The 19,595-nt window shown below is 44.3% G+C and overlaps 1 protein-coding gene across 3 annotated transcripts in view; it reads right to left on the reverse strand.

Annotated features, from left to right (window-relative positions):
- Grik4 (glutamate ionotropic receptor kainate type subunit 4) overlaps positions 1–19,595 on the reverse strand; it is a 419,871-nt gene that overhangs the window by 282,914 nt on the left and 117,362 nt on the right. For all 3 annotated transcript variants that reach the window (XM_051197191.1, XM_051197190.1, XM_051197188.1), the window contains exon 2: positions 4,790–4,921. In XM_051197191.1, the coding sequence (XP_051053148.1) occupies positions 4,790–4,871 (82 nt within the window). In that variant the 5' untranslated portion in view covers positions 4,872–4,921. The remainder of the gene's footprint in view (positions 1–4,789; positions 4,922–19,595) is intronic.

Here is a 19,595-nt window from a genome sequence, read left to right on the forward strand (position 1 = left end):
ACACTGCACCCACAGTCAGGACACAAGAGTGGACAGGAAGTGGGGCCTAGCTACAAAAACCTCCAGGTTCTCAGTCAATGGTCCTCCCCCATTCTCCAGCGAGGTTCCACTTCCTAAAGTTTTCATGATCTTCCGAAACAGCTGGAGACCAAAGATTCAAAAACACTCTAGGGACATTTCATATTCAAACATTTTCTCAATTACATGTCTTATAGGCTACCAATAAAATGGATGCCATACTTGAGCATTGACTCATTCTGGGAGGAGGAGCATTGGAAAACAGAAAAGTGGCTCATAATTCAAAATTTGCCATTGGTAATTCATTTAGCAGGTGGTGGGCAAGCCTAGTCTTGTAGGCCAGGCACTGTGCTAGACCCTGGGAGAAAAAGCATAACTAAGACAGACACAGACGCCCCCAAGATGTTCACCAAAGAAGAGATCGTGTCCTAGAAACATTCCTGTATTCCTCCTCAAGGTGATGCATGAAGGAGAAGGTCATCAATTTCTATTTGTCACTATTGGGAAAGACCGATTGTCTATCTAGCTGATTCAATTTGGAATGAAGATGAAACATTGCACAGTGATCAAAATTTCATAAATCAAATCATGTGGTAGCATTATGAGGGGAGCCCACTACTCAAAACCCCCCATGGTGAATCCTCTACAAGGCTAAAATATCAATGGTATATTTGAGTCTCAGTACATCCAATAGACTTAATACACAGCTGATGATATCAGAACCCAAAGGATTTGTCCTTCCCACTTGTCTCCCCCAATTCTCCTATTAGCTTCATCTTTATAGCATTTGAATGTTCTAAGTCAGACATTCTCTGCAAGAGATTGGAGCTCATTGGAGGAAATCAACTAAGTAAAAAAAAAAAATTGTTGTTGTAAAGTGCTGGGGCTGAGTATCAAATACATCTGAGCTCCTGCTGCTTCACTGAGTAGGGAAGCTTAAACAAAAGAGATTCAACTGCCACCTTAACCTGCAATGCTGCATCTGGTGCTGCCCACGCTGAGCGAGACTCCCATCAGCACTAGGACTGAACCTCTGAAGTCTCTACCGGTTTCCTCATTTGTCAGCTAGCCTTTGGTAAAAAATGTCAGTTCAAAGCAAGAGCCTATACGAGCCATAATTACCCATCTTTCAACATTTTTAACCAGAAACAACACAATATATTGGTTGGGCACTGCTATGTTTACAGGAGATGCCATGGTCCCCAAGGAAAAAATTTGCAGATGAAGAGCTATTTCAGCCAAAGGTGATGGAGGAGGGAGAAGAAGGAGGAGAAGGAGAAGGATGGAGAGAAGGAGAAGCAAACGGAGAAGGAAAAGATGGAGGGGGAAAAAACTAAAGGAGGAGGCAGCAGGAGGAGCTTTCCAAGCCACCAGGATGGGAAGAATGCTCCCACAGAGTAAGAGCAGAGGTGGAGCATGGGTAAGCCTTTCCTCACACTTGGACAGTAGTGGGTAGCTCAGTATGTCTACAATGCAGCATGCTAAGAATAGCCATGGTGGGGCTAGTGTTAATTGGTTAACAAGGACTTAGTAATAAGTATCCAGTATAGCAGAGACAAGGACATTGACTAACGTCAGGGAAAACAAAGAGAAAATGTCACATAGTACTGAAGTTGACTATTCTGTCCAGTGACTAGAAAAAAAATGGGGGTGGGGGGGAGAAGGAGTCAAAGCCAGCCACTAGGCTCTCAGGCCAATCACATATAACCATGTGACCTTGGCCACACCACTTCATCTGCAAAAATGAGCAGGATGGATAATGGGTCCTCGTCATCTGTTACAGCAAGATCCAGCAGCCATAGTTCCTTTAAGTCAGGGGAAGCTACAGGGATAGGGGTGGTTTGGGGGCACTTATTTACTTGTGGCTCCCCAGTTGTCACTCAGAGGACCCAAAGGGACAGAAGCAAAATCAAACACATTTCCAGGAGATAGATGACTGAAGGGGTCTGACACACATGTGAGAGTTTGGGAAATTTATGCGGATAGCCTTGCAGCCATAAATAAAACCCCTTTCTCTTACCCAAAACTTCATTCAGGGGAGTAAACAGCAGACACCGTAATAGACAATTTGGCTGTATCTCCCACCCTGTGCCTCACTTGAATGAAAAACAGCCATCACATGGCAGGGTAATGGGTTCTGCCGCCTCTTTACAAACATCCATATTGTCACCAGCGACAAGTGGGGCTGAGGATGGAGCTGACTGAACAATTTATTCCCTGTCCCTACATACAGTCCTGCTCTGACAGCTATCTATTCTGAAGACATAGGGAATGGGAGGGCTCTGGGGAAAGACCTGGAGAAGCTCACATGTGAAAGCAGTGACCCCTGAGAAGGTAAGGGAAACAGGAGCCCCTCCCCTTTCTGTGAGCCTGTCAGAGACCTGGTAACCTCGGCATTGCCCCAACCCATGCATGCACCAGGCTGCCCAATGTGAAGCACAACTACCCATATTTTCATGACCTACTTCTCCTTCCAGGCCTGCCCTACTCCATCTACTCCCCCTCCAGAGGCAGTGTAATTAGCACCTTGCCACCAGAAACCATCAGGGACTTTTACAAGGCTTCTAACTCCAAGATAACCAAGGAGACAAGAAAACGGGTCCTGGTGTTGCTCTTTTGCTCTCTCTCTCTCTCTCTCTCTCTCTCTCTCTCTTTCTCTCTCTCTCTCTCTCTCCCCTCCCCCCTCTGCCCCCCCACTCTCTGTCTCCCTCAGCTTAGCCATATTTCCTGGCCTCTCTCAGAGATCAAACCCACTTTGACCTTGAAGGATGGTGGGATCTGTGGCTAGAGATCACTGAGAAGAAGAAAAATAGGAATCAAAACCGGGAGCATGAGAGTCAGACAAGCATTGTTCAGTGTGGGTGAAGAACCTATGGGGACCCCTCAATGCTCTCTTGCTAACCTAGCAACCAAGACAGAGATCCATGGACTCCCATGTCTGCTTCCTGCACTCCCAGAGAACCAATGCCCAGAGAGGCAAGGTGTGTGTGTGGGATGGGGGGGGTGCTGTAACTCTGGCTTAGTTCCTTTCTGCTTCCCATTAGTGACAAATGGAAACTGATGGGCTACAGCTTTATCTGCTCATTTGGTGATGGGAACCTTGCAGTAAATGCTAGATAAGTGTGGGAATCTAATAAATTAAGCATCTTGAGGATATGAACCGTTTTTTGCATCGTCACTGAGCAGAATTAAATTAGGTTTTGTAGTTTCTATAGAAATGAGTAAGGGAGGGGGAGGGAAGGTCTTGTTTTTTAATGCCTTTTTTTAAAGCAAGCAGAGCAAGGAGTTGAGCACAGGGTGAATTAGATCACCTGTCCATATTTCAGACTTCAATCAGCAGCCGCTACATTCACACAGAGAAATATGCCCACGGCTCAGCCTCTGACAGGTGACGCCTGACCAGCTGTGGTCTGAGCTATCAGTCTGCCTTTTGCCCAGACCTAGACATCTTGGCTGTAGAGGGCACTCTGGTGCTAGTAAGGCCGGTCCTTGTTGTAAAGGGAAAGGCTCTGCTGCCCAGCATCAAGTCATCTTTATTGTATATCGCCTACAGTCTTTCAGTTTTGCATGCACATCCAGGTCCTGCCAGGCATGGTGCTGCACGCCTTTAACTCTAGCACTCAAGATGCAGAGCCAGGCAGATCTCTGTGAACTCAAGGCCAGCCTGGTCTACTTATTGAGTTCCAGGCTAGACAGGGTTATACAGTGAGACGCTGTCTCCAAAGAAAATAAAAGATCCTGTCGTGAGCAAAGCAGCCACTCCACTCCACCCGCCTCCACCCGTCTGGGGTGAAGGACTCAGTGTTATCTGGCTGCATAACGTGGCCTGGAGAAGGATCATCTAACCTAAAACTGGAGGTCTTACTCTCAGGAGGGTCTGTCTTCTTCAGGCCACAAGACTTTTTGGATACCTCATTCCACACTGACCCATGTACCACACACTTATGTAGACATCCCTAACCTCTGACCCCCTCCCACCTGGCCTGACTCCACAGGTCCCCTGCACTGGACCATCTATCTGATGGAGGCAGGCACTGCTTCTTGCTAGACTAGATGGTGCCCCCATCCCTACCACCACGGCTATGCCTCTAGGTCCTGAGATCTACAGTGCCTTCGCTTCCAGTGGACTAAGCTTACTTGCTGGTTACAGAGGAGCATCAGGTTTCCCAGGACCCGCCTGCCAAGAGTAGAGGTGCCAACGGTGTAAGTGACAACCCCGCTTGTCCACACCTAAAGGGGCATGCCCACAGCAACAAGGATAAAGAGGCTCAAATGGCCCTGTGATTCCTCACAGAGCTAGACCACAGCTAACAGATAGCAACTCAAGGCCCTTCCAAGCAGGCTGGGCAGGAATCACCAAGCAGACACGGACTTCATCCAAATTGCCAAAGATGATCTTAACACCTTTTTCTAGATTCTTCTTGGACTGATCAGAAGAAAAAGGGCAACTGCTTATCTCCAGTCCTGGATTTGGAATACCCATGGCCATTTTCACCCTCCTTCATCACTAACAGCTGCCAGGGCATAAGCAGCATTTTATTCTAGACACTAACGGAGCCTGGCAGGAAGAAGCAATGGGAGCCACCAGCCTGTTGCCCCCTCACCACATCCACAGCTGTGTCCACCTCTGCTTCCACATCTGTCACAACCACACTCAGGGAGGCCAGGGAAGCGTCCCACAAAGCCTGTGAAGTATGAAGGTATTTCCTCTGTGTACACATAGGACGACAATGAGACTGTCACCCAGAACCAGACAGTACTTAGTACTTACCGATCCTCAGGGAGTGTGGGCTACAGGCGACCATCACGAGCCACGCAGGAAGCAGCACCAAAGGCGCGGAGACGCGGGGCATCTTCTATAACTCCTCATGGAGCCCTCTGCTGGTCTGGGCATGACATAACGCTGTGAGGGAGCGGAGGAAGCAAGTGAGTCCTACACAGGCTTAGGTAGCCACCACCTGGTCCATCCCAGTGACAGAGGCTTCGGAGAGCACCCAAGAACCTCAGTGGGGAGAGCTGACACTCCCTCCAGGAGAACTTCGGGCATTACCCATGAGAGAGATGCAGGCAAAGTCCTGGGACTGGGCCTCTGACTCTCCTACACTCACCAGGGTTCAAAGAAAGCCTCCAATGAATACAGGGCAGGCTGCTCTAACAGCTTGAAGGATCCATGGTACCTCACTTTCCTTAGTAAGAATCAAGATCCTCTGTTTGTCTTAAGGAACAGAAGCCATGGGTACGCAACAGAGAAGGCATGAGGAGGGTTATTCTCAAGCACATGGGATGGGTCCAATTACAACTCTCCCACCTGCCACCTGTGTGGTCGTCACAAGGCTTCTCTTTGTCTCATTGCAGTTTCCTTGTTTGTATAAGTGGTGTTAATTCCCTCCTGGTGGAGCTGGTCTGAGGACCAAGATAACACAGGGAAAGCTACCTTATGTAAGGCTTGCCCTAAATGAAGGACTGGGTACACATCTTAGCCTAACACCTGCTTCATCTGCCAGATGCTAACTAAGTCCTTGTCACACCCTTCCTCTACCTCCTCACATACCTGATATCGCATCAAAGCTGTCAAATGGTGCTACCCCTCCCCAAAGCATCAGGGCCACTAACCCTCCCATGACCTTTCGGTTACTCTAAGACTCAGCATCTGGAGCAAGCCAGTTATGAAAGTGGGTGCCCTGAGCACCTGAATATCTAATCCTGGATGCTCCAGGAAAGGAGAAAAATATTAAAATGTTTTCGCCTCCCACCCCATAAATAATTAACAGAAAACCAGTCAAAAGCCTTGAACAGACACTTCACTAATATAATCAATGGCCTGTGCCATTTGAAAAGATGCTCAGATCTGCTGGCATCAAGGATGTATGTTTTAAGCCACAGCATTTACAAAGTGTTAGCAAGAACACAGAGCAACCTGGTCTTTCACACACCATGAGAAAACATAAATCATGTAAGTGCTTTGGAGAACTGGTCTACTGGACAAAAACACCCATGAACGAGCAACCCCACTCCTTGATCTTTCTCCCATAGAAATGCAGGTATGCTCACCAAAGACATGCCCTAGAATGTTCACAGTGCCATTCTTTGTATTTGCCCAAACTGGAAGCTGCCCCAGTGTCCAGTGGCAGAATGGAGAAATATACTATATAGTCACACAACACATGTGATGAAGGCATAGACTTTAATAACCAACTACTACATGCCACAGCACAAAGATTGTCATTAATACAACACCGAGAAAGAGATATTAGACATAAAACTGCATATAGCATGACTCTAAAGCATAAAAACAAACAAAAGTGCTGTGTAATCAAACATTTAGTCAGTGGAGAAATGTCACCAAAATGACGGGTTAGAAACAAGCAGCACCCTTAAGCTTCTCTGTAGTTTGAAGTTAACACTGCCAGGAAACAGCTTCTCAGTGAGGTGAGTAGCTGAGGGATGCGGTAGAGTTCAATACTAGACACGCAGAGACTGGGAGAGATCCAGAGTCTATGACTATCAAAGCAGAGGGCAAGCAAAAGCACACATCGTGGGCTGAAGAGATAGCTCAGCCAATGAAGGGCTTGCCTTGTAAGCATGGGGGCCTGAATTTGATAACCAAAATCCACACAACAAAAACAGGTGTGTGCTTGTAATCCTAGTATGAGAAAGCAGAGATGGGCAGGATGACTGTGACTATCTGTCAAATCTGTATATCACACTCAGCGAGCTCCAGGACAGTAATAGACTCTGGCTCAAAATGCAGGAGGATAACACCTGGGGAATGATACCTAAGCTTGTCAGCTTCCTCCACACACATGTGCACTTTCACACTCGTGAATGTTCATGAGGACAAGAAAGAAAAATGGAGTCCACAGATCCTTGCAACACAGAGAAATAAAGGGAGGGACACGGTGAAGACACAGACGGAGAACAGCCATCTGGATTTAGTTGTTTTAGGGACTGCCAGGTGTGCTGTCTCTTCAGCAATGCTCTGTCTCACCACAGAAGGCTGCTGCACTAAATGGAGAACCACACTGAAAAGGTTGCAGCTAACCATGCCCCTGCCTGGAGAAACCATTTCTCTGTTTTCCTTTTCCCTAGAACTCACAGCAATTATTACATACTTCCCAGCCATCTACCTTGTAACCCAGAGTGGTCCCGGTAGAACGCTACTAAAGTAAGTTCATTGAAAAATATAAACAATAGGAAATAAATAAATGGAGTTTATTTTCCCTTAAGACTGGGACTCTCAGTAGGCAGCAAAAAGAGAGAAAAAAAATTAAGTAGATGCACAGAATTGCATGTAGACCCTGGGCCTTGAGAAAACACAGACTTTGGAAAATCCAGAGGAGGTCCTCTGTACCCTCTCAATGCAGTACAATTTGTTGTCTTGACCTCCTTAGGGGACTTCATGGGGATGCCTGAAACCCAGACCCCAGTGAAGCTCAACATTAACCTGGCCTTGGGAATACTTTGAAATAATCTACTCAGGGTAAACTGGGGCTAAGGGAATTTGCTTCCATGTAACTTTGTACTATGAAGCAGGAAAACAAAACATTCCCACCTGCTTGGCCCCAAACCACTCCCATAGAGTAACCCTAGAAAAAGAAGAGCAACTAACCCCAGCCTCTGCTCTCTGCAAGGAACACACAGCTAGAGAAGATACAAGAAGAGGAACAAACTAGCTGAGCAGTGAGTTCCCACCCACCCCTGCCCACATCAACGCCCCAGCAGAGATGATACTTACTTCAATGTTTTTATTGAGACTCATTTGTTTTTTCTGGCCTGGTCATATACATACATTTATCTTCCTTTCCCCTATTTCTCTTTGTATTTTCAATTATTTGGAACAGGGATCAACTGCTCTTCCCCTTCCTCTCCTTCTAGCAGTCAAGTTCATTCACTCTCACATGTTCTACGACTTGCCTGTTTTCCCCTTTCACTTCTTGAGTGCTCTGACTTTTTATTCCCACTTTTCTTCATCTTTTCTCCTAATTATACCTTTCCTATCACATTCCAAGTTTTTTTTTCTGTTTGTATTATTTCTATCACCACCAATCCTGTTGCTGATGTCAAGGTTGAGAGTTGTGGGTGTTGAGTTTTTACATCTTTTCTACCTGGTACATTGCTACTTGATGTTATTTGTCTTTCCCCTCCCTCATGGGCATATAGCAGTAGATGCTCTGCTGCCGAGCTACACACTCATCTCTGCTAAAGACTCTGGCCACCTTGCTCTAAACACAACACAACCCTGGTCTAACTTCAGTGAATACTTTAATACCACAAAAAGAGGACATAAAAATGTCCATCTGAAGACCAGGATCCAAGTAGGCATGGAAGCAGTACATAAAAATATCAAAGACAAACAACAACAACAACAACAAAGTGTGGATAATGTATCTATGTAGGACTACAGTGTATGTCATTCAGTCTCCCTTCAATTGTACAAGATTAGAGGAGTAATGACAGAGGATATAACCTCATATACTCTGCTGATTACAATACATCTGCCTTATACACTAGAAGTACCCCACAACCTATAGGCTTTGACAGCATATGTACTATGTCAAAACAGACTAAAAAAAAAAAGTAACACAGAAGCTATAGTACAAAACCCATCTCACAATAATCTGCTGCCAAATAGCAGATCATTTTTCCTTAAAGAGACTCTCACATGAAAGTATAATAGCTTGGCTGGGAATGATGATGCATGTCTTTAATCTCAGCACTTAGGGGGCAGAGGCAGGTAGATCTCTGTGAGTTCAAGGACAGCCTGGTCTACAGAGTAAGTTCTAGGACAGCTATGGCTGTTACACAGAGAAACCCTATTTAAAAAAAAAAACCTATGTAAGAGCCATCCATTCCAACATATACTCATCTCAACATAGAAATAAAAGATATATGAAAATAAGACAGCAAAACTTCCTCCAAAGCTCATAGTTTTATAGCAAATGACTGCAAAGATAATGAATAAGATTAAATACTAGAATGAAGAATTTTACAAAATGACTTTTTAAATACCAATGAGTTCTAAGAAAATGCATAAAAAATAATTGGACCAATTAAGGAAGGCAATAAACAATATGAATCAGAAGTTCAAAAGAGATTTTTTAAAAGAATTAAACAGAAATCATGGATATGAAAATTCCATTAAGCTAAATTAAAAAACCCAATGGAAAGCCTGACCAAAAGATTTTCCAATTAAAAGTGAGACTTTCAGGGGCTGGATACAAGATTTATAAATTGTAAAACTCAGAAAATAACAATTTTAAAATGTAAAAAATTATAAACAGAACATACAAGACTCTTGGGACATAATTAAAGAAACAAATTTATATAATCCTGATATAAAAGTTGGTGATGATGTATAGACTAAGGGCATAAAACCTATTCAGTGAAAGAATATCAAGAAATTTCCACAATCTTGAGAAAGATGCAAACATACAGGAACAAGAAGGATTTAATAAACAAAACAGACAAGGCCAAAAGAGAAGCTCCATATATTATAGGTAAAAAGCCAAGAGTACAGAAGAAAGAAGGAATATTGAAAGTTCCCAGAGAGAAATGCCAACTCATTCTAAATGTAAATCTATTAGAATACCTCAGATTTCTCAACAGAAACTCTAAAGCCAGGAAAGAATGGAATGATTTATTTCAACTATGGAGGACAATGCCAGAAGTCTAGACTATCATATCCACCACAGTTAGCCTTCAGAATTAAAGGAAATATAAAGACCCTCCAAGAGAAACAAAATATAAAGGAATCCATGACACAAAACCAGAACTGTGGAGGATATTCCAAGAGGATCTTTCACACAATAGAGGAAGACAAACAACCCTAAAAGAATAGGGAAGAATGTATCTCCAGAACACTAAATAAGCAAATAAGAATTAAAAAAACAATCACACATTAGGAAAAATGATAATAATTAACTGATACCCTTCAATTAGAATTCCAATGTAAATGGTCTTAACTCTCCCATTAAATGGCATGGACTGGCTAATTAGGTAAGACATAAAGACCCAACTGCCTCCTGCCTGCAAGAAACACGTCTCACTGGCAAAGCATACACAGACTGAAAGGAAAAGGGTAGCAAATGATATTCCAGGCATATGGACTCCAGAAGCAAACAGAAGAAGTGATATTTAAACACAACAAAACAAGGAAACTACCTACAAAACTCAAGGAAACCAAGACCAAACCAAACAAACAAACAAAATCTGTACATTGGTAAAGAGAACAAATATATCAAGAGGATGAAATAACTATAGAATATGTTCACTAGGCATCAGCACCCCCTGTCTTATAAAACAAACAATGATGGACAAGAAAGCTCCAACATAATAATAGTGTATGACCTCAAGACATCTATGTTCATCAATAACTGTCATAAAAATACCCCTTACATCAATGAGAAAACTTCAGTTTAGTTATATTATAGACCAAATAGAATGTTACATTTCAAACTGCAGAATATGCATTCCTTTCAGCAGCTCGTGCAGCTCTCTCCAACAGAGATCATGTTTTATGTTGCAAAACAAATTTTGACAAGTACAAAAAAAGAAAGAATATCTTGTGATTTTTTTTCTTATAATAATGGAATGAAACTATACCCAATAGCAAGAGAAACTAAAAAAGCACTATAAACATATGGAAGTTGAGAAATTTACTAAACAAAGAGAAAGAAACCCAAAATCAAGAGACTTCGAGACAACAAAGAAGAGGTAACAAAATATACCACTGAAATCTAGAGAGTTAATTAGGAATTAATTTAAAATTTTATACCCCAATAAACTGAGAAATCTAGAAAAAGCTATACAATTTTCAGATACAAAAGACCTACCAAAATCGAATCAAAAGGATACAAAAATCCCAAGTACAATAACAAGGAATGAAATTAATACATTAATAAAAAGGTATCCAGACAAAGAAAAACCTAGAACCAGACAATTTGCTGTTAAAATCTGTAAGGTACATAAAACAATGAAATAGAAGACTGAGAAATAAACACAAGCAGCTTAGCCATTATCTTTGACAACACTGACAAATGCCAATGCTAGAGAGAAAAAACACTTCCTTAATACAGGATCCTCAGAAAAGTTCAGTGCCACTAAATCGCTATTTCTTACCCTGAACCAAAATCAACCCAAAATTAATCAAAGACCTAAATAGTAGACCTGAAACTCCCAAAGACCCAGAGAACAGATAGAAAATAATTCAAAATGTAAGAATAGGCAGGCTTTCTGAAAAGGATTTCAATGGATCAAGAAATTATAATAAGAATTGACAAACAGGACTGCATGAAACTAAAAAGATTCAGCAGAGAAAAAGAAGCAATCTAGGGTAAAGGTGCAGCCTACATAATGGTAGAAAGTCTATGCCACCTATTTACCCAACAGAGAGTTAGTATACAAATAACTCCAAAAAGATGAATGCTCAATGAACACATAATAATAGTCCAGCCAATAAATGGGCAACTGAACTGAGGAATCACAACTTAAAAGGTACAAATGACTAATAAACATATGGGGGAAGGTTCAACATTTTTAGCCACTTAATGCAATTCAAAACCACACTGATATTCCACCTCACACCAGTCAGAACAGTTATCATCAAGAAGAAGGGGGAAAAAAGCAACAAATACTGAGGGGGGGGGTTCATTCCATAAGTTCTGTGACACTAGACATTAGAGAACCCTGACTAATGAAGCCAAGTTAGGTAATTGTCCTAGGTGCCTGCCAGCAGTAAAAGAAATGTGACATATATACATACAATGGAGTCTTCAATAAAGAAAAAAACCATACATCTAAAACACAATGGATAGAGCTGAAGAGCATGATGTTAATGGAAATAGCCAGATGGAAAAACACAAATAACATGTTTTCTGCCATATGTATGATCTAGCAGTAAAAGATGATGTGGATGTCCAGGAGGGAATCTTGAGGGAAGAGAAAAGGAATCAGGGGAAGGGGAAGGAGATTAAGAAAGGATAACAGGAGGTGCTATGTTCCACATAGGTTATGTGAAACCCACTATTGTAAAATATTAATAACCACTTAGAACTTTGCTCAGGGTAGACACTGGCCTGTGGAGCAGAAGATCTGTGTCTTACTCTGGATGCTAGTTACACAGGCCAGGGCCCTTGTGCAGTTCCTCAGGTGGTGTTAAGCTTTAGAAGTGTTCTATGTTTCACGATATCCTACATTTGAACACACTCACTCTTCCCATCTTACCTTGCAGCTTCCTCTATACATGTTCCCAAGGTGTGTGTGTGTGTCTGTGTGTGTGTGTGTGTCTGTGTGTGTCTGTGTGTGTGTGTGTCTGTGTGTGTGTGTCTGTGTGTCTGTGTGTGTGTGTGTCTGTGTGTGTGTGTGTGTCTGTGTGTGTGTGTGTGTGTGTGTCTGTGTGTGTGTCTGTGTCTGTGTGTCTGTGTGTGTGTCTGTGTGTGTGTCTGAGTGTGTGTGTGTCTGTGTGTGTGTGTCTGTGTCTGTGTGTGTGTGTCTGTGTGCGTGTGTCTGTGTATGTGTGTCTGTGTCTGTGTGTGTGTGTCTGTGTGTGTGTGTCTGTGTGTCTGTGTGTGTGTCTGTGTGTCTGTGCATCTGTGTCTGTTTGTGTGTCTGTGTGTGTGTGTGTCTGTGTCTGTGTGTTCCCCCCTCTGCAGGTCCCCAGAATTATGTCCTCCTCTGTGAGCCAGCACTGCAGCCTGTGGTGACTCAGAGGTAGCACTTTCTTCTCTGGCTGATGCCATAATAAGTCTCCAGCTGGGATCACTGTGAGTCTCTTAAGAGCAAGGACTGTCCCCAACTTTCTTGGTGTCCCCAGAGTCTCCTTATAAACAGTGGATGCATGGTGCCTATTTGTTCAATGAGCATCAGTCCTCAAACAGCCCCCTGCTGCAGGGAGGTGGAGGACGATAAGGAGGGAAGAGAGGAGCAAAGGAAACTCCAGTGATACCAAACCAGCCCCAGAATCTGTCCTTTCATTCTTGCTATAGTCAGTATTTTTCTCCCTGCTGTGGCAAAATACTTGCTAGAAGTAACTTCAAAGAGGATTTGTTTTGGCTTGTAGTTTGAGAGGGGAAGTCATGGCAGAGTTCATAGTGGCAGGAGTGTGTGGCTGGGACTCCCGTATCCCAGCAGAGAGGAAGCAGAGGACTCAGGCTAAAGGCAGGACAGGGCTGGAACCATGAGCTGCACTTCCCAGTGACCCACTTCCTCCAGCTAAGCTCTGCCTCCTGAAGGTTCTACAACCTCCCTAAACAGCACTACCACCCAGGTACCAAATGCTCAAGCACACAAACCAGTGGGACATTTGGCATTCAAATCATGGCACTGGGTGTTGGTGTAGAGACAGATTAAAGCCAAGCTGCTCTTAAGGGAAGCCTGGCACTTATTTTATTTTATTTTATTTATTCTTTGTGTCTTTCACATGATGCCTCCCAATCCCACCTACCACTACCACCAACACCACCCCGTGCATTTAAGAGAAAAATGGGGGAAAGAGGGGTAAAGGAAAAGAATGTCTCATCATGGAAGCTGCAGTGTGACACAGTGAGTCACGCAGTAAACCCCCTTATCCATACATGTTTACATGCAGGTGTTCATCACAAAGAATCATTGGTTTGGTTCAAGGACCCTGGTGTCTGCTACAACATTGACGCTGGGCCCTCACTGGGACTCTTCCTGGACATCCTGTTGCTGCCTGTGTAGTGAAGAACCTGAATCTCTGGGTCTGAAGGACAGACTCCCCCTCCTTCCCAGCCCATGCTGCAGCAGATCACAGATAGGGTGGATGTTGGGATGGGCCAACACACAACTCTCGTTCTGGGCCTGGGTAGTTGCAGGGCTGATCAATCTTTTGTGGTTTTTACAGAGGAACTGAAAGTTGCAGCTTTCTGATCTCCCAAGCCAACTGTTAAAATGGAGAAGGAGGTGGACTCAGAGGCCTTCCAGCCCTGGCTCTGTGTGACCTTGAGCATGCACTTCAGAATTCTTGGATATAGCTTCCTCATCTGTAACAGAGTTTGTTTGGTGGTAGACTCTCTCAAGCCTGGGGGGGCAGCAATGCAGACCACTGAGCCTCCTACACATGCCACATATGGTCCTTTTCATTCTTGCAAGGTCTAGGAGATGATCGCTCACCATTGGGTCCAGGGTTCAGGGCTCCCAGGACCTTAGAAATCATTGTTCTGAAAGGTAGTCTCTAGTTTTAGCCAGGCTTTGGAGCCAGGCACAACAAAAGTCACACCTGCATGAAGTGAGTGTAATTCTGTCATCAAATAAAATGCACAGGGCTAATCTGACACCTACTTAGCCGTCTACATGATAATTACCGTGCCAGGTGCTGATTAGGCACAAATTGAAGGCATTTGATATAAATGGCTGTATTTAGTATTGCTTTGATTTAGTATAACTGGATTTTTACAGTTCCTTCCTTTTTGACAGTTCATTTATCCATTCAACAGTATTTGTGGAGGCTTAATTTATGCTGAGCATTGTTCTAGAATGTGGGATACAGTCAGACTTGGGAGGCCAAGGGGTCAGAAGCAGACCCTTTCAGATCATTAGGACCACTCCTCTGAACACCCCGGATGGCCGTGTCAACTACAACTACAGTGAGAGGGGCCACATCCAAAGCAGGCTGGAGCTGGCCCTGACACTGTTGAACCCAGAGCCATCGGACCCTATGTTTTCATTCACTGAAAACCCAAGAAAATCAATGCCTACCTCCGGGACGACGAGAACCAGAAAAGCAGGGAACAACTTGGACTTTTCCACCTGTGTCCCCAGTGCCTGACACAGGCTGGCACATAGTAGGTACTCACACAGTATCTGTGGAAATAATGAAATAATACATAGAATGAGCTCAGAAATAGTATAAGCTGCCAGGTACCTAACATGTTGGATACAAATTCACAATTTAAGTATAAATTTTGCCGCAATCCAAGCTCCCTGCCTATGGCCCTTCACCCTCTCTGACCTAGCTCAATGGTCACACTGCTCTGTGACAGCCTCTCTGCTTCTGCCTCTCTGCCTCTGCTATCCCATACACCTGCCCCAAATATATCCTGCTAACACCAGAAATTTGTCAGCCCTACTTTTTCCAGAAGGGAAACCTAATTTGCACTCTGTCACAATGGCCAGGCCATTCAGCTTCCCCAAGCCAAAAGAGGTGTTCCTTGAACATGCCTCAGACTTAATCATCTCTGACTCCCCACCCCCCAAGTTCTATGTCTCTATTTTGAGCTGAAAATGGACCGACCCTGAAAGGTGCATTCCTCCCTCTCACCGCAGCTCACCACAGCACCTCCAGCACCTTGGACAGTGCTCACAAGAGGCTACCACAAATAAGTACAACTGAATAAGCAAGTCGATGTTTCCCTTGACATTTACACAGCCATGGAGGGCAGGAGACATCTCACCCAGGCATACATCTACCTAACACACAGGTAATGGGGTCTATTCTGCATAGAATCTCAATAAACATTCACCGAGTCACACCAATGGCCAATTGATGAAGTAGACAACACAGCCTGACGGCAACCCATGCTGTCATGTGTGTGTTATCTGGACCCCCAGCCCACCTACACTGAATGGCAAATCTTCTGGCTCACAGCAGCCCCTGCACTATCCTCTGCTAATCTCTTGGGACTGCCACATCATTAATCGTGATTTTCCCCCCAGGTGGGACAGAAAGGAGGCTGACAGCCAGCAGACAGTGTTTGGTGGCAAAAAGGACAGAGAAAATCAGAGGGGCAGTCAGATTAATTACAGGTTTTCTCTCAGCCATGGGCAACAAGATCTTGATTACTTCTGGTGACGCTCCAGGCTCCTCAAGACAAATGGATGTTTGCTTCCCTGCTGTTCTTTCGCTCCCCCTGGCTAACAGCAGCTGCTCAGATTGAGGGTCTGGGCTGATGGCAGGCCACCATCGAGCTACAAGCCATCTCCTCTTGTAGACTCTGTGGCCACTTGAGAGGGAATTTATTTTTGTTCCCTAACACAGTTGTGGAGCACTTTGTAAATATCTAATGTCCTTGGCAACAAGTATGGTGACACCAGGAAGCAAGACTGCCTGGGGACGCACCAGCTCTGTGAGTCAACTCTTTAAGCACCAGTTTCTGATGCTGCAAAATGAAGGAACTGGGCTACATGTTCTCTAAGGATCCTTCAAGCACTGAATCCTGCACTCCTAAGGATGGAATTCTATGACAACATAGCATTTTCTGAATATTTGTGGATGTTTACTATGTACAGAAAACACTATTTTCAACTCATTTGGTCTTCAGAAGAGCCTTGGGAGGTAGACACATTTGTTCATTTTTTTCCCACCTGCAGATATGGAGCACAGGTACAGAGGGGTTGAGTGCCTTGTCAAGATCACACAACTAGCAAAGACAGAAATAGAGCCATCATATCTAGGACCATATTCTTACTATTCTTTCTACCCTCCTTCCCGCTGTGTCCCAGAATCTAATATGCAGTAGGCACATGAGGACAGGTGGGAACATAGTAACACTATACAATAATGTTGAAGAATAAGGCATGGTATAGACCTCAAGCCATCTGCATGTCTTGCTGAGTCAGGAGACATGAGTCTGGGGTGTCTTTAGGAAAAACTGCAGTTCCTGTAGCCTCGGCCATTAAGATTTCCCATAAAGAGCTGCTCGTATTTGTAATGAGTTACAAGATAGCAGAGTCAACAGGGGGCGTTGAACATTGGCAGCAGGAGCTGAGCCTGGACTGACTCATTAAGATAAAATGAAGAAAGATAGCTAGACAGATTGCCCAACCCAAAGCTGGCTGTGGGAGTGTCCCATGCTCACTGTAACTGTTGGTATGTGGCATTCAGACCACAGGGCAAGGGAGAGTCATTCAGAATTCTCAAGTACTACTAAACAGAAAGTATTGGGACGCACCCCTCCCCCAACACACCTAAACCATTCTCAAATAGACTTCAGACTGAGGCCCCAATGCATCTTAAACAAGTGTCCCTCACCAGAAGACAGAGCATATGCCCCGCATTCCTATTCCAGCTGTCACTGTGTGTCCTATCCCAGTTATCACTGGGTTTCCTATCCCAGCTATCACACACTGTGTATCCTTAAGCTGATCATTTAATTTCTCTGGACTTTGTTTCCAGACCCATAAGACTACAGCAGACTGTACCACCCCTCACTGGAAAGACAGTTGCCTGGAACTTAGACACAATGAAGTCAATAAGCATGGCTCTCCAGCCCCATTCAGCCTTTCCTTCCAGCTCTTGTGCACAAGACACCCTAGCCTGTAGTCACATCTCCTGACAAGACTGTCTCTAAGGCTTGCTTGCTGGAATGACTCCAGAGCAATGCAGCTCCAAGTCAACCTTACCCCGGATACTCTTCCTTCAGTCATAGAATCGCTTCCTGCGATGCCAGAAGCCCTCCATATAGTCCCAGAAGCTCTCTCGCAGCAATCAGCCTCCCTTTCCCACTCAAGTTCAGCCAAACACAGGAAAAAAAAAAAAAAAAACAAGAACACTGGAAGTGGAGACCTGTGTGACTTTGGGCCTGTCACTTCACCTCTGAGGGTCCCCATTTCCTGTCTGTAATGTGAGGAAATTGCACTCACACCACCCACCTTTCTTGGTTACTAAGAAGATCAAATGGGATAATGTATGAAGAATTGCTTTGCAGGTGAATAACATACTTTGGGAGCAAAATAGTGCAGATAGTTTTCAAGCCCCAGGCTAGCCAAGCACATGAATCCTTGGCGTGGATTTGTCTTGTACTTTGTCCATTCTGTGAATATTTTTACCAAGTTCTGACTACCTGCAGAGTCTTCCAAGCCCTGGAACAGAATCCCTGGCCTCATGGACCTTACCATGTGAGATGTTAAGTGACTTGAATATGACATTCAGGAAGCAGATGCCACCATTACAGACAGTGAAGGGAAAGCATAGGATGTTCTAGTTCAAGGTGCCCAGCCTTCTGCCCACAGACTACATGTGGCTAAGGAGAGCTATGAATGTAACCCAACACAAAATTGTAAGCTTATGTCATTGTGAGATTTCTTTGTGATAATTGTTATTATTTGTAATTTGACTGCAAGGTTCTTGGTTGTGCACTTTTGTGGGTGGTAGTGAGGCTACTAAAGTGGTGCTCAGCCTGTGTGTGACCCTTTAATACAGCTCCTCACATTGTGGTGAGCCCCAACCATAAAATCATTTTCATTGCTACTTCATAACTGTAACTTTGCTATTGTTATGAACTTTAATATAAATATCTGGGTTTTTCCAATGGTCCTATGAAAGGTGACCCCTATGAAAGTGTTGTTCAGTCAAAGACTTGTAACCTGCAGGTTGAGAACTGTTGCTGTAAAGGGTGACAAGGAGGAACAGCTGACTGGTGATAGTAGTATGAGATAGACTACTGGGATTGAGTTAAAGATAGGAACCAATGGACAGGGAGGAGACCAGCTCAGAGAAAAGTGTTTGTATGGCCCCTGGTGAGACATAAACTGCTGTGTCCACTGCTATAGAAAACCTCAGAGATTCTCTACTGTATATCTGCTGTGACAATGCCCAGCCTCCCTCACTAGGATAAAGACAATCTGTTCCCCAACTCCTTGCTTTTCTAGGTCTAGGATAAGCCATGTCACCTAACACAGATGTCCCCCATGGATCTCACACTGGACCTACTACCCTTCAGATAAGGTCTGTAGGGCACAGTGTCCACATCTTCTGCCTCTGAGCAGGTGATTGGCAATAAGAAGATGGACAGAAAATCACCAGCTTTAGGTGTGCAAAGGTCCAGAGTCAGACAGGAAGGGTGGTACTGGCTTAGAGTGTAAGCAATGTTCCTGGCATTTATCTGAGCCATTGGGCTGGGCTCTGGGGGAGATGATTTCCTTAGAGAGAATATGTGTGTCAGTTTTGAAAGAAACAAGTTCAGTGCTGGAGTGTGTCATTCAGAGCCAAGAGCCCTTGCAAAGGAGTGTCTATAGAGAATCAGAGGGAGAGATGCAGGGAGAGCAGGTTTTAGGGCAGGGCTGAATCACCTCTGGAAAAGTATACCCTCTCCTGTTGGAATTTCCCTGATATTTTGGAGTGTTCTGTTGATTCCTGGCCAGGACTTTGGAGAGTCTAAAAAGAGCTGGGATGTTCAATCTAGAATGAGGTGGAATGGGACAATATCCTGTGCCATGGCATACAAAGTGTTATCCCAGCAAGGCAGAAAAGGATTATTCTAGACTCACAGATGATGATTTCCAGGGTCAAGGTCAAAGGAGCATGGTCCTCTAATGTGACAAAGAAGTCCCAAGGCCTGGAGCTGCTGGGGCACCCTTGGCCTGACTACATCACCCAAGTGGACACCTTAGTACATCCCTCCTGTCTGTAGCCACAAACATAAGTAACTCTGATGTCTTAGAAAGCAGGGGATCTACCTGCTTTGCCTTAAGTCCTAGACAGCACAGGGAAGAAAGCAGCCATGTGGGCAAGCATTCCTTGGAGCCACTCTAGACCAGCCCCTCTGAACTCTCAGCAGTAGAGAAACCAAACTAAATGCAGGTTCAAAGGCTAGGAGTGTGGTTCCCTTGGTAGAGAGCTT

The sequence above is a fragment of the Phodopus roborovskii genome, unplaced genomic scaffold (genome assembly GCF_943737965.1).
Source record: "Phodopus roborovskii unplaced genomic scaffold, PHOROB, whole genome shotgun sequence".
Taxonomy (NCBI): domain Eukaryota; kingdom Metazoa; phylum Chordata; class Mammalia; order Rodentia; family Cricetidae; genus Phodopus; species Phodopus roborovskii.